Source organism: Schistocerca cancellata, chromosome 8 (genome assembly GCF_023864275.1).
Source record: "Schistocerca cancellata isolate TAMUIC-IGC-003103 chromosome 8, iqSchCanc2.1, whole genome shotgun sequence".
Classification (NCBI taxonomy): domain Eukaryota; kingdom Metazoa; phylum Arthropoda; class Insecta; order Orthoptera; family Acrididae; genus Schistocerca; species Schistocerca cancellata.
Window position 1 is genome coordinate 460,010,717 of NC_064633.1, and position 16,294 is coordinate 460,027,010.

General features: G+C 46.2%; 1 protein-coding gene across 1 annotated transcript in view; it reads left to right on the plus strand.

Annotated features, from left to right (window-relative positions):
• LOC126095629 (nose resistant to fluoxetine protein 6-like) overlaps positions 1-16,294 on the plus strand; it is a 193,644-nt gene that overhangs the window by 167,285 nt on the left and 10,065 nt on the right. Inside the window, exons 9-10 of the mRNA XM_049910393.1 lie at positions 5,686-5,818; positions 9,088-9,420. Coding sequence (XP_049766350.1) covers positions 5,686-5,818; positions 9,088-9,420 — 466 coding nt within the window. The remainder of the gene's footprint in view (positions 1-5,685; positions 5,819-9,087; positions 9,421-16,294) is intronic.

Genomic DNA, 16,294 nt, shown 5'->3' on the forward strand with positions numbered 1-16,294 from the left:
GTAAAGGACTTCGCCTTCAGTGTTTCGTTTTGATCTTCGAGCCCTCGGCAGCTGCACGCGAACAATAGGTTCCCGGTGCTGGTAAAGTCGGCCTGTCGATCATTATGGACTAGGGCTACAGAGGTCGTTAGTGTGCTAGCTCTCGACTGAGTAATGAGAATTTTTCAAGAAAATTGCGGGAACAGCGTGAGAATATTGTGAAAAAAACATAATTAACCGAAAATGTGTGATACTAAAAGTGAAGTTAATGACGTGCGTGGAACATCGGTAGAAGCATTATTTCGGTTTATTTGCAGAGTATCCTGAAAGCACGAAAGTATCAGCATCGTGGATCGACACCCACGACAGTCGGATTATCGCTCTGCACTTTTTCCGCTGAGCCAGCCGTTGCCTGGAAGCCATCTTCACATAAGTGGTTCATGACTCTCCAAACCCGGGCCAAAAATGCTATTTTTTCCCTACATGCTTGGTTATCAGAAGCTCGCACTTCTGTAACTTTCATTTCTGGTCACGCCATGCATTATGCCATAAATTTTGACGAAATCGTTGATGACGAGTACGTGAGATCCCTTGTTAGATTGTCCGTTAAAATAATTTCAGATGTCTGTTTTAAAGGGTTATATCGCATGAAGTAGTTTCTACGTCTTCTGATCTATTGTGCACTAAAAATTAACTCACAGAGTTTTCACTTCTGCTCAGGGACACTTTGTATACTTCTACCTTCATCGTACTAAAATAAACCCAGGGTTTTAGATAGAAAAAGTAAGTACTGTTGATAACGTGGAACTGAACGATCTTTCCATTCATCCTTCAATACGATCGTTAATATCTTCACGCGTTCAAATCGTATCTACTATAACTTATTTTTGTTGTTGTCCAGTCTGGTGAGACATAGAAACTAGCTATCTTAATACACACATCAAAAAAAGTTTTGCATCACCCTGGTTCCCAGAACTCCTGAAGACAGACGTTGACTGTGGATATTGTATCACAGACACAGTCCTCTTTTGACTGTTCAGAGATGTCATTAATCCCCCCCCCTCCCCCAAAGATGTAAACAACCATGCATGAGCAGCGCCTATTGGACGGTGGGGGTCCGACAGCCGATCCGTTCCAGTCATTCCACCAGGAAGGAAGTACACAGCTCGTGTTATCTGTAGTTGAACCAGGCCTAGACGGTCAATAATGCGATTCGATCGCGTTGCTTTGTGCCAGGAAGGGCTCTCAACAAAGGAAGCGTCTAGGCGTCTCGGACTGAACCAAAGCGATGTTGTTCGGACATGGAGGAGATACAGAGAGAGAGAGAGAGAGATAGAGAGAGAGAGAGAGAGAGAGAGGAACTGTCGATGACATGCCTCGCTCAGGGGCCCCACGGCTACTACTGCAGTGGATGACCGCTACCTACGGATTATGTCTCCGAGGAACCCTGACAGCAACGCCACCGTATTGAATAATGCTTTTCGAGCAGCCACGGGACGTCGTGTTACGACTGAAACTGTGCGCAATATGCTGCATGATGGGCAACTTCATTCCCAACGCCTATGACGAGGTCCATCTTTGCAGCCATCGGCCTTCAACCAGACTATCGTCGGAGACGTGTTTGGAGGAAACCCGGCCAGGCTGAACGCCTTAGACACACTGTCCAGCGAGTACAGCAAGATGGAGGTTCACTGATGTTTTGGGTGGTATTATGTGGGGCCGACGTACGCCACTGGTGGTCATGGAAGGCGCCGTAAGAGCTATAAGATACGTGAATGCCATCCTCCGACCGATCGTGCAACCATATCGGCAGCATATTGGTGAGGCATTTGTCTTCATGGACGACAATTCACGCCCTCATCGTGCACATATTGTGAATGACTTCCTTCAGGATAACAACATCGCTCGACTAGAGTGGCCAGCATGTTCTCCAGACATGAGCCCTATCGAACACGCCTGGGATAGATAGATAAGGGCTGTTTATGGACGACGTGACCCACCAACCATTCTGACGGATCTACACCGAATCCCGTTGAGGAGTGGGACAATCTGGACAAACAGTGCCTTGATGAAGTTGTGGTTAGTATGCCATGACGAATACAGCCATGCATCATTGCAAGAGGACGTGCTACTGGGTATTAGAGGTACAGGTGTGTACAGCAATCTGGACCACCACCTCTGAAGGTCTCGCTGTTTGGTGGTACAACATGCAATGTGTGGTTTTCATGAGCAATAAAAAATGTTTATGTTGATCTCTATTCCAATTTTCTGTACAGTATCCGGAACTCTCGGAACCTAAGTGATGCAAAACTTTTTTTGATGTATGTATATCACTTTCAAGGGAAGCGCTTAGCCAATTTTCTCACACGTGCCGGAGAATGTAACGCGGGACAAACTCATCTCTATTAGAAATTTTAACTTGTTACGCATGTAAGAGTTAAATAATTCAACCTCTCAAAAACAGATTATCTTCCTATGAAAGCCAAAGACGGCGAATTGTCTTCTCGAGATGCACTTGAAGTAATCACTATTGAAGTATAAAATGCACTTAAAAAACTAAAAATAAAAAATAAACTGCTGGGGAAGATATGGTAACAATTGAAATACTGTAACTAGGGGGAAACAACCTGCTGGAAGATGTGAGGATGCTATTCACAAATCAACCAACTCTCGAATAATACCAGAGAAATGGAAAAATGCTGAAGTGGTACAGGTCTCCAAAAAGGGCGATAAGAAAAACTTGAATAACTACCACGTGGTCAGTTTATCACATCTTTACAAAGTCGCAACTAAAATTGTAACAAACCGCCTCACAAGAGAAATGAGCATAAATGAACCTCCGATGAGCAAGGGGGATTTCGGAAAGATTTTTTGTCTATGGGTCACGTCCTGACTACCCGTCGTCTTCTTGAGAAAACAACTGTTACGGGGTACTCAGTTGTGCCAAGCCCAGGATTCGAACGCGGGTTCCTGCCCGCTGACAGATGTGTGAATGGGAATTGTGGTTGAGACGGGAGACGTGCTGGGGCAGTCGGTGCATTTCTGCAAAGCCACCGTGCCTGGGTGGCGTAGTGGATAGCGCATTGACTAGTGAGCAAAAGACCCGGGTCCGAATCCTGGCTTTGGTACAAATTTTCCATTCATTGCTTCAGTCTTCGTGTACAAATCATAGATATTTGAGGTTTCTGACTCTATATAATTTCATTTGATTAAAGCACCCGTGCCTTGGTTTGCGGGAGAATCCTCCGTTCCGTTCGACACTGAGGTTCTATTCCTACACTGTTGGACAGCTTCTGAAATGCTGTTCAGGTTTAGGGGAAATACCAAGTGGGCTGAGGCGTATATGGGAATTTAGTTTTGGCAGGGAGGCATGCTAGAGTAGTTCGTTAGTTGTGCATAGCCACTGCGCTGGGGTAGCGTAGTGGTTAGCGCAACTGCCCTAGCAAGCAGGAGAACCGTGATCGAATCGCAGACTTTATAGAAATTTTCATTCGTCGCTTCAGACTGCACATAGACATCACCCTGTACAACATCTGGATTCATCTGGCATTTATAGATTATCGAAAAATTTTCAACTCCGTGGAGATTTAGGCAATGATAGAGGCCCTTGAAAATGGCAGGATACATTCAATGTACATAAAGCTTCTGAAATACATCTACGAACAGGCAACAATTATAAAGTGGATGAAGACCTTGTCACCAGTAAGATTCCAACCGGAAAAGGAGTCCACCATGTCGACATCGTCTCTCCAGAACTGTTCACACTTACAGTAGAAAATGTATTCAAATCACTGGACTGTAATAACAGGGGGACAGAAATGAGTGGTTCACATCTGAACCATCTGCGCTTCCCTGAGGGTGTCGTGCTCATAAGTGAAGGTCTGAAAGAACTAAAATGACCCAAGACTCAAAACCTGCCTCTGCAAAGACTGACTTCGAAATGAACATCAATAAAACAAAAATAGTAAGCTCACAGAACCAACCACTTACAGTCGGAAAGCAGTCTGTAAAACAGTTGATGAATACATATAGCTTGGCCACAAAATTAAACTAGGAAAAAACGACCAAATCCAGAAATTCCTTGCAGAATAGGTCTGAGATGGGTAGCATTCCAGAAACTGAGATTTGTACTGACCAACAAGGATGCTCCAAATGACCCGACGGCTAAGGTTACAACCTACGTTGTGGACACCATGACTCTGAGGCAAATACACAAGGAGCCATTGAGCGACAGATTCTAGACATCAGCCTCAGGCATGCGATTCGACCAGAGGACATTAGAAGGAGAACAAAGGAACAGACTACCTCGAGAGAATTTTAAGACTCAAGTGGAAATGGGTCGGACACGTAGCTCGACAATATCACAGCAGGTGGATCCTCAGAACTGTTCGCAGGGGAGCAATGTACAGTGAGACAGGCGTTGGAGGATCCAGAAAGGCTGGTGACTGTAACACGATGGTACCGTGTGGCTCAAAAGCAAAGATGAAACATATGGAGGAGGTCTATATCTAGCAGTGGATTGAGATACGTTGTAGAAGATTGAGTATACATCAATACGAAAAACACAAGACTGGATCAAGTTTTGAGTATAAAACTATAGAGGCAATATTTGACCTTTTAAACGGAAAACACAATCGCATTGCTTTAATTTGGCATGAATGCAATACATAATATTTCTTTTTTTCTGCTGATATGCTAAACATTCCAATGGTACTGTTCTTCGGACAAATGCATAATCGGTACGCATGCGACAGTATGGACTGCCGCGTATAAAAACGAGATTTTTCCGCGCCTTATACCTTGGGTTCTATTGGTGATAGACTAGGGACTATTTGTATTCCTAACAGAGGATCGTCTTACTGTAACGATGCTGCAGTACAGGGTCACAATTTGAATAATATACGCTTGTTCCAGCTCAGGCAATTGGAGCAAATCGGTTGGTTCTTTTTGCGTTTGGTCTAGATGCACCTGAAGGGGTTTTTGGAGGCACCTTTTACTTCATGGGCAGTTCCTGAAAAAATTCGAATATAGGGTTTTTGCGAAGCACAACCAAACCGCGGTTTGCAAAACGTATGTACACAGCAAATGGATAAATTTTTTATGATGTGTTCTTAGATCAATATTTACAACGACTGTGAAAATGTTCCTCATATCTTTATCCGTTTCGGAGATACAGAGGTTCAAATTTACCCTACTTGTACATGTAAAAGCCGGACACGGACATAAAATCCGGTGTGAGGCGGAAACGTACTTTCTGAAATGACGCAGTAAAGAGAAGTTATCAGAAGGGTTCTGGGGAAGATAGACCGAGGCAGCTGGTACCTCACTTTTCAGTCAGTCTTTTAATAAAGAGGAGCATATTCGCCTTTTTGCCGCTGATCTTTAAATGTGATATTTTGGAAACAAATGTTTGAACAGCTAAAAGCTCGCACTGATGTTTTGTGGACAATTTGTACAGCGTGAAGTTGTCTGACGGAGGCCTGGAAAGCTGAAAACTTATTCACGACAGAATATAAAATAGATGTTCTTATGGAACTTTGATTCTATGCTTCCTGTTTTTTAAAATGTAAGTCTTTGCACAACAACTGTATCGTTATGTGAACACAATATAAAATGTGTAGAACCTAGAAATATATTAACTAGAGGAAATGAGTGGCCTAATCTTGTGATGAAGTGTAAATAAAGTATCTGCGTTGTATGTTCCAGTGACGCCATGCTGTGGCAGGTGTTTAGCCTGCTGTACACGCCCTCGCACACCCGCGCCGGGCCCTACATCGTTGGTCTGGGACTCGGCTACACGCTGCATCGTCTCAAGGGCAAGCAGCTGCGCCTCCCTGTGGTAAGCCTTGTGGTGTAAGCCGTTCAGAGCACCTTAGGCAAGTCATTCACTGGCGGCGCCTGGGTTCGATTACCGGCAGGGGACTGGGTGTTCTGTGCCCTTCATCATTTTCATCATCATTGACACGCAAGTCGCCGAAGTGGCGCCAACTAAAAAAGACTTCCAATGCCACACGATCACTTCACTTCATCGAGTCCCGGCCACTACCGGATGGCACCACGCGGAAAACAAAATGAGGTGGGAGCTTAGCGTAATCCCATAGACAACAGATGCTAACACGTGAGAGTATTACCGAAGGATCACTTTAATAAGTCATGGTTGCAAAATATTAACACGAATTCTTTGCAGAAGAATGGAAAAACTGAAACAAGTCTACCTGGTGGAGGGTCAGTTTCGGTTGCGGAGAAGTGTAGGACCTTGAGAGACAATACTAATCCCACGACTTCTCTTCTGCCGGCAGATGATGGTTGCAGTGATCGCTGTATGAAGCAGAAATCTACAGATACTAATATTTGAATGTTGGTCTCTATTTTGGCCGGAACCGAGATCGGAATCTTCCCAAAAGTCGTTGAGAGGGCCTGAACATGGCGTAGTACATCGCCGAAACTGGTAGCTAAATAAAATGACAGTTCGTTAATTAGACGGCTGAAAGGTGTGTGATTTGATATTCTGTACTGAGCAACCGAGTCCCGTAACCGTCTCTGAAAGATGGATGTACGGATACTACAAGTGTGTCTTCCGCGTACCTCCAGAAGACTGTTGATTTAAAACTGCCAGAGTACACTGCCTTGTCCTCGAAGTCTTGCATAAATAAATTAGCTAAAAGAGAGGAGAGGGAGTTACCCTCAGCAACTCCACCAATCTGGTCGTAAAATTCAACATCAAAGTGAAAATAAGATGAAAGGAAATTGTGGTAAGTCATATAGAGGTCAGACAACACTCACCATTCACGAGAAGTTTTGGGAACACAGCAGATACACATGCTTACTACAACCAGATAAGTCAGCTGTGGCATAACTTTGTGTAGATGCGCGTCCTTCGATGAACTGCAGTCACACAAAGATTTTAATGTCCAGCTCTGAGTTTTCGGATTATGTTTTCAAGGAAGTCATAGAAACAAAATTAACCGATAACTTAATAAATATATATAATGGTTTTAATTTACATAATACATGGAATCCGGCTCTTAATGTAATTAAATTAGAGAAGTGATCAAGGTGTTACCGCCACCAAATATACAGGTGGCGAGTGTGTAAGTGTAGCTCTTTGCCGTCGTCCAGCACCTGTGACCCGTATCCCCAGTACTGCTGTTATGGAGTACATAAGCCTGCCCTTGGCACCTTGTCAGTCCTGCGACTAACTGTCAGGATTCCAGAACGTTACGCGGCCGAAATATTAGTTGAAGAAATAGTACTTGAGCGACAGCACGCTCGAAATTTGATGGATTGTTCATTACGCCGCGAGAAGTTAAAAATGCACAACATTAAATAATTATACATGTTTATACACTGAAGAGCCAAAGAAACTGGTACACCTGCCTAATGTAGTGTTGGGGCCCCGCGAGCACGAAGAAGTGCCGTAGCGCCGGCCAGTGTGGCCGTGCGGTTCTAGGCGCTCCAGTCTGGAACCGCGTGACCACTACGGTCGCAGGTTCGAATCCTGCCTCGGGCATGGATGTGTGTGATGTCTTTAGGTTAGTTAGGTTTAAGTAGTTCTAAGTTCTAGGGGACTGATGACCACAGAAGTTAAGTCCCATAGTGCTCAGAGCCATTTGAACCAAGTGCCGCAGCACGACGTGGTATGGACTCGACTAATGTCTGAAGTAGTGCTGGAGGGAACTGACACCATGATTCCTGCAGGGCTGTCAATAAATTCGTAAGAGTACGAGGGGGGTGGAGATCTCTTCTGAACATCACGTTGCAAGACATCGCATATATGCTCAGTAATGTTCGTATGTTGGCAGTTTGGTGGCCAGCGAAAGTGTTCAAACTCTGAACAGTGTTCCTGGAGCCAGTCTGTAGCAATTCTGGACGTGTAGGGTGTCGCATTGTCCTAGTGGTATTGCCAAAGTCGGTCGGAATGTACAATGGACATGAATGGAGCAGATGTGATCGGACACAATCCTTACGTACGTGTCACCTGTCAGAGTCGTATCTAGACGTATCAGGGGTCCCATATCACTCCAACTGCTCACGACCCACATCATTAAAGAGCCTCCACCAGGTTGAACAGTCCGCTGCTGACATGCGGGGTCTATGGATTCGTGAGGTTGTCTCCATACTCGTACACGTCCATCCGCTCGATACAATTTGAAACGAGACTCATCCGAGCGGGCAACATGTTTCCTATCATCAACAGTCCAATGTCCGTGATGACAGCCCCAGGCGAGGCGAAAAGCTTTGTGTCGTGAAGTCATCAAGGATACACGAGTGGGCTTTGGCTCCTAAAGCCCATATCGATGACGTGACGGTGAAAGGTTCGCACGCTGATGCTTGTTGACGGCCGAGCACTGAATTCTGCAGCAATCTGCGGAAGTTTTGCACTTCTGTCAGGTTGAACGAATCTCTTCAGTAGTCGTTAGCCCGTCCTTGCAGGATCTTTTTCCGGCCGCAGCTATGTCGGAGATTTCATGATCTACTGGATTCCTGATATTCACGGTACACTCGTGAAATCGTCGTACGGGAAAGTCCCCACTCCATCGCTGCCTTGGAGATGCTGTGCCCCATCGCTCGTTCACCGACTATAACACCACGTTCAAACTCCCTTAAATCTTCTAGCAGCGCCAGGTACTGTCTTACATAGGCGTTGCTATCTGGTTACACATCTCTGTATTTGAATACGCTTGCTTGTACCAGTATCTTTGGCGCTTCTGTGTATAAAACCTGCTATAACTGCTGTACAGCGATTAGAGAACCAGGTAACGCATCACACTATCTCAAATTAGTAAAAATGCACCTAGAGCCGGAATCTAACTCGCATAATGCGAAATTCTACGTACCGTACCCGCTGCAATTCCGGCCTGTACAGTCTCGAATGGAGATACTTAGGTGTGATTACAGTGTTGCCAGGTCGCCTTGATTTGACACCCATTTTCTGTCGAAAACATGCTCGAAGCAAATTTTGTTAGAAATTTTTGTACTGTTATTTTGGAAGTAAGGTTTAAGCGCGCACGCGTGTGTGTTGTACTATTGGTGGTGTTTTAGTAGGGCGACCAGTAGATTGCGAGACCTTCCTGTCGCTCACCCTGTCACTTGTCGTCTGCCGCACAGTGGCAGGAGGTGGTGCTGTGGGCGGCGAGCGGCGCGGTGTGGGTGCTGGCGGTGCCGAGCGCGCTGCCGCTGTACGGGCGGTGGCCGGCGGTGCCGCAGCCGTGGTCGGCGCTGTACGCGGGCCTGCAGCGGCCGCTGTGGTCGCTCGCGCTCGCCTGGATGCTGCTCGCCTGCTGCAAGGGCCGCGCGCGCCCCCTGCAGTGGCTGCTCGGGCTGCCGCTGTTCCGGCCGCTCAGCGCGCTCGTCTACTGCGTCTACCTCACGCACTACGCCCTCCTCATCTACGTCGACGGCAGCGTGCGCACCGCCGGGTTCCTGTCCGACTTCGGAACGGTAAGGGCAGATGCTGCGTACACACTATACCGAGGGTCTCAATAAACTACACTATCTGGTCAACACTGGCAATCTCTTTCCCAACGTAGCCGGCCGTTGTGGCCAAGCGGTTCTAGGCGCTTCAGTCTGGAACCGCGCGACCGCTACGGTCGCAGGTTCGATTCCTGCCTCGGGCATGGATGTGTGTGATGTCCTTAGGTTAGTTAGGTTTAAGTAGTTGTAAGTTCTAGGGGACTAATGACCTAAGATGTTGAGTCCCATAGTGCTCAGAGCCATTTGAACCATTTGAATATAATGAATTTCCTTGAGACAGAGAAGTTGCGGTCCATGCATCAGCACGGCTTTAGAAAGCATCGCTCCTGCGAAACGCAACTCGCCCTTTTTTCACATGATATCTTGCGAACCATGGATGAAGGCTATCAGACGGATGCCATATTCCTTGACTTCCGGAAAGCGTTTGACTCGGTGCCCCACTGCAGACTCCTAACTAAGGTACGAGAACATGGGATTGGTTCCCAACTACGTGAGTGGCTCGAAGACTGCTTAAGTAATAGAACCCAGTACGTTGTCCTCGATGGTGAGTGTTCATCGGAGGTGAGGGTATCATCTGGTGTGCCCCAGGGAAGTGTGGTAGGTCCGCTGTTGTTTTCTATCTACATAAATGATCTTTTGGATTGGGTGGATAGCAATGTGCGGCTGTTTGCTGATGATGCTGTGGTGTACGGGAAGGTGTCGTCGTTGAGTGACTATAGGAGGATACAAGATGACTTGGACGGTATTTGTGATTGGTGTAAAGACTGGCAGCTAACTCTAAATATACATAAATGTAAATTAATGCAGATGAAAAGGAATAAGAATCCCGTAATGTTTGAACACTCCATTAGTAGCGTAGCGCTTGACACAGTCACGTCGATTAAATATTTGGGCGTAACGTTGCAGAGCGATATGAAGTGGGACAAGCATGTAATAGCAGTTGTGGGGAAGGCGGATAGTCGTCTTCGGTTCACTGGTAGAATTTTGGCAAGATGTGGTTCATCTGTAAAGGAGACCGCTTATAAAACACTGATACGATCTATTCTTGAGTACTGCTCGAGCGTTTCGGATCCCTACCAGGTCGGATTGAGGGAGGACATAGTAGCAATTCAGAGGCGGGCTGCTAGATTTGTTACTGGTAGGTTTGATCATCACGCGAGTGTTACGGAAATGCATCAGAAACTCGGGTGGGAGTCTCTAGAGGAAAGGAAGCGTTCTTTTCGTGAATCGCCACTGAGGTAATTTAGAGAACCAGCATTTGAGCCTGACTGCAGTACAATTTTACTGCCGCCAACTTATATTTCGCGGAAAGACCACAAAGATAAGATAAGAGAGATTAGGGCTCGTACAGAGCCATATAGGCAGTTATTTTTCCCTCGTTCTCTTTGGCAGTGGAACAGGGAGAGAAGATACTAGTTGTGGTACGAGGTACCCTCCGCCACGCACCTTACGGTGGATTGCGGAGAATGTATGTAGATATAGAACACATTGCCGAGGGTCGGGGGCGGCGGGTGTAAAAAAAAGTCACATGAAACCAGCGGAAGGAATCAGTCGTGAATCCCATTGTGCTATCAGCAGTCAGTTAGTACAAAGACTGTGCGTAGGGAGTTTAAAAGCAATCAGGAACAATGCCCTAGCAGCTCCTCAGAGATATATTTCTGCGCAACGTTGCAGTGCCTGTGTTGTTCACAAGTACGATCCAATGTTCCTTCGGACAGACATGCATGCCCGAATGAACACTGCATCGCATTTCTGAAGAAAACAAGCATTGCAATATCGTATTTATCCCTCGACGCCGAGGAAGGGACTTTTAATTAAAATGGCTCCCCTGTACGGGAATATACAGAACGCATGCAAAAGTGCGTACTGTATACATACGGTCGAAACTTTGGTCTGACCGTGAGTCGTGCTCGGATAGCCTAATGGCAAGGCGGTCACCCGCAATGACCGGGAAATCCGGTTTCGAGTCCCGGTCCACCACAAATTTTCATTGTCGTCATTCCATTATATAGCTGAAGGTTGTCCACATTCGCAACTGCGAATACATTTCCTGTAAAATATTTCAGTAGTCAATACTAAGCGATGCGTGAGGTGATATCAACAGCGACGCCAGTGGATAATAGATGACTAGAAAAACATTGATTGCCAGTGATGAAGGACGTTATGACTGGAGAACATTACCTGTATCGTGCTTAGCGCCGACAGCGAAGTATGGAGGATGAGGATAATGATAGTTGGTTCGTGGGGCGCTCAACCACGCGGCAATCAGCGCCCGTACAAAGTCCCAATTTTTACACAGTCCAACTTTTACACAATCCACTCTAGCTACTGTCACAGATGATGAGGTGGCGGTGGAGGTGGAGGTGGAGGTCAACACAAACACCCATTCCCCGGGCAGAGAGAATCCTCAACGCAGCCAGGAATGGAACACGAGACCCCGTTATCGAGATGCAGCAATGCTAGCCACTAGACCGTGAACTGCGGACGAAGTATGGAGGAGGCGGTTCTGCGCTATGAGAGCGTCATTCGTGACTTGTGTGCGGTCCTTTATTGTGCTTTGGAAACCGCTAAATGTGGAACGATATGAACAGCTTTTACAGCACTGTGCACTGGGAAACAGTTCGGAAGCGATGATTAATTGTATGACAAAGTATTGGTCATAGCACAGCACTTTGAGCCGATGGTTTGTGGAAAATAACATACTTGAAATAGATTGCCCTGCCCAGAGTGCTGACTCTGGCCAAGTGGTACACATTTGCGATGGTTCAAGACGTTGACTTCGCTCCAATCCTCAGCGTCTAATGTCTCGATCTTTTCTGGTTTCAGCTCTTTAGGTAGAATGGGCTCCCGTTTCTCCAAAGACTTTCAGGAACCTGCTTAAAAATGTCCCCAACATTACACCTGCCAAATGTTGAAGGTTGGACACACACACCACATTAATTTATACGCACAGGTGGCGAATGGTTTTGATCAGATACTATGTACAGAAAAAGGATTCAGAGCCTAGTTCGAGACCTCCCCTCTATCCTAGAAAGAAGCCACTCCAACATCGTAAACTTATCCGAAGAAATATTAGTTTCCCTCTTGAAAGAGCACGATGTTCGCTTCTGATCCCTATAGATAGATTACAACTGATGACGTACGGTTGCATAACCCAACACCGTCGAAGTAAGTCAATTTTCCAGTCTGTTGCATAGAGTTATCGCTGTAAAATGGGTCGAAGCAGGGAGTGGCAGAACTGCAGGACTGAGATAACTTGTTTTGACGTGCCCTCAACAACACCGTTATTGACGTTTCCCTACACATGTATGCATTAGAGCAAACTGTCCAACTCGTCCACAAGGAATGGTGTACTACTCGCAGTCATGCAACACGGCTCAAACAATGTTTGTAAAATTATAGTAACTGATTGGAGCAAGAGACAACTGTCACACATTGTCGATGCCAACCGGTTTTAAACGCTACTGGCATATCTGCTGTCAGTGAATGCACGTGCGTCTCAACCAGTTTCCGGGCGAACGATGCGAAGGAATGGTATACACTGACCATTCCCTGTCGAGTAAGTCACTAAAGGTACAATTACACCTGTCCGCCTTGCGCCTAATTGCCCGTGTGGCTGTGACTGCCTGCTCTGCACGCAAAGTACAGCCACACGTATAGGTTGCATGCCTCTTCATCAACACGTGCGTACTAATGATAACATTCACACCAGTGTTCCTCTACTTCCACGTGGGGCAAGCCACAGCCACAGCCGCACGGCACACAGGTGCAAACGTTGCTTAAGGGTCATTGCTCAGTGTGGCACATGGAACTGCACGTCTCCATGGAGCAAAAAACACAGCAACTGGAGAGTAGCTGCCTGGAAGCATGTGGTGTAATCCGAAGAGCGGCGATTTTGCGTCTTTTCAGATGATTCAAGGCTTAGAGTGAACTAGTGACCCAATGAGGCATTTGGTCTGCAAGGTATGTGGAGTGGAGATTTAGTTCACGCTGGAGGTGGTTCTGTGATTTTGTTTACCATAACTTGCGCCGCCGCCCCCCCCCCCCCCCCCCGCCGACCGCCCCTCCACCCAGTCAGATTAGCATGAAAATGAACTAGGCTGTATTGCCCTTTTTTACATATTTTCGTGATGAGAATGCCGCTGACATTCCCAGGATGACTGCAGGCGTTTTCAGAGCTGCACACATAGGTCATAGGTTCATCAGGTGACGAAAACCAGAGTCCTGTCGCACCTCAACTGCCCCGCTAAATCAACATCATCATAGTCGTCGTCATCTCTTTCCAAGAATTAGGTGTTGTAGTCACCTGCTCCGATATCTAACGTCCTTTCATCAATCTCTTACGAGGTCTACCTAGTTCTGTTTCCAATCAGCCGATAATTCATAACCTTTTTTGGCAGTTTGTTTTCTATCAGTCTCTACACATGATCCTTTCATTCTCTTCTCTTCTGTCTTGCCATTAACCGAAAAGATTTTTAAATCTGATGTTATTTTCTCGTTCCTTATTTTATCCATATTATTAATCCTCCATATCCTCCATATTATTAATCCTCTTACATGTCTCATGAAATTCATCTCTTCTGCCTGTATACGAGTTTTTGTTACTGTCCATGATTGGGAGCCATATACAAGAGTAGGTACAGCCACAATTTTATAGAATTTAATTTGTGTTTATTTTCTTGTTTTTCTTCCCAAGTTCTTCCACCTATCCCACAGATGGCTTGCAATTTATTATTCTTCTTCTCAATGTCTTTCTTATAGCAAAAATTAATATCACTTTCTAGATAATTGAAATGGGGGCACTTGTTCTAAAATTTTCTCATTTATTATTATTATTATTATTATTATTATTACTATTATTATTATTATTATTATTTTCGATGTGACTGGATTCTTTCCTTTGAAAGCTATTATCTTTGTCTTAAAGACAAGTTGTATTATATCTCGATTTGGCTCAATCTATTTACTGTTCTTGAAAGACACAGTAAATTATACAGGAATAAGTTTGCTAAATGCAGGGAATAAAATTTATGGAAAATTTGTTAATCAAAGATTACGAACTATCGCTGATGCAATATTGTCAGAAGAACAATCCGGCTTGAGAAACGGACATTAGAGTAATCATAACGTATAAACAATGATACAAATTATTGAAAAACCTCGGAAATTTGGCTTAGTAATGCATTTAGTATTTACTGTTTACGAGAAAGCCTTTGATAAGGTAAAAAAAAATCTTTTGTGGAAAATACTGGAAATAAAAGGTTTTCCTAAACACCTTATTAATACCATAGAGAGTTGGTGCAGTCTACCACCCACTTAATTTAATTTACATATTGACGGTCTTGTTATGAAATGGAAAGGTGAATTACAGTTAGAAATTAAAACAGGATCTAGAATACCATTAAATATTCCGTTACATGCTGATGACCAGATGATTATACAGGAAACCGAAGATAATTTACGAAGAGCAATATATGGATTAGGCCCGCTAAATTACCGAGCTTAACACCATAAAAATGTGTGATAAGGTTTGGAGGAGCAGGTGTAACGTAGCGACGGATATCTCGGCGTATTGGTAGCAATGTGGGATCTAATCATCAGTGGCTGGGCTCTGATGGGTATGCCGTACCTGAAGAAGCTTGACGGCACTCACTTAAAACTTCCCGGCTAATAGGCCGTGGTCGATGTATAAGACCTTGTCATAACGTTGCCTCTCCGACTGCGGGAGACGTCTTCAGAGGTGAAGCGGTGAACTGCAACCAGAACTCGAGCGACCGCCGAATATACACTCCTGGAAATGGAAAAAAGAACTCATTGACACCGGTGTGTCAGACCCACCATACTTGCTCCGGACACTGCGAGAGGGCTGTACAAGCAATGATCACGCGCATGGCACAGCGGACACACCAGGAACCGCGGTGTTGGCCGTCGAATGGCGCTAGCTGCGCAGCATTTGTGCACCGCCGCCGTCAGTGTCAGCCAGTTTGCCGTGGCATGCGGAGCTCCATCGCAGTCTTTAACACTGGTAGCATGCCGCGACAGCGTGGACGTGAACCGGATGTGCAGTTGACGGACTTTGAGCGAGGGCGTATAGTGGGCATGCGGGAGGCCGGGTGGACGTACCGCCGAATTGCTCAACACGTGGGGCGTGAGGTCTCCACAGTACATCGATGTTGTCGCCAGTGGTCGGCGGAAGGTGCACGTGCCCGTCGACCTGGGACCGGACCGCAGCGACGCACGGATGCACGCCAAGACCGTAGGATCCTACGCAGTGCCGTAGGGGACCGCACCGCCACTTCCCAGCAAATTAGGGACACTGTTGCTCCTGGGGTATCGGCGAGGACCATTCGCAACCGTCTCCATGAAGCTGGGCTACGGTCCCGCACACCGTTAGGCCGTCTTCCGCTCACGCCCCAACATCGTGCAGCCCGCCTCCAGTGGTGTCGCGACAGGCGTGAATGGAGGGACGAATGGATACGTGTCGTCTTCAGCGATGAGAGTCGCTTCTCCTTGGTGCCAATGATGGTCGTATGCGTGTTTGGCGCCGTGCAGGTGAGCGCCACAATTAGGACTGCATACGACCGAGGCACACAGGGCCAACACCCGGCATCATGGTGTGGGGAGCGATCTCCTACACTGGCCGTACACCACTGGTGATCGTCGAGAGGACACTGAATAGTGCACGGTACATCCAAACCGTCATCGAACCCATCGTTCTACCATTCCTAGACCGGCAAGGGAAGTTGCTGTTCCAACAGGACAATGCACGTCCGCATGTATCCCGTGCCACCCAACGTGCTCTAGAAGGTGTAAGTCAACTACCCTGGCCAGCAAGATCTCC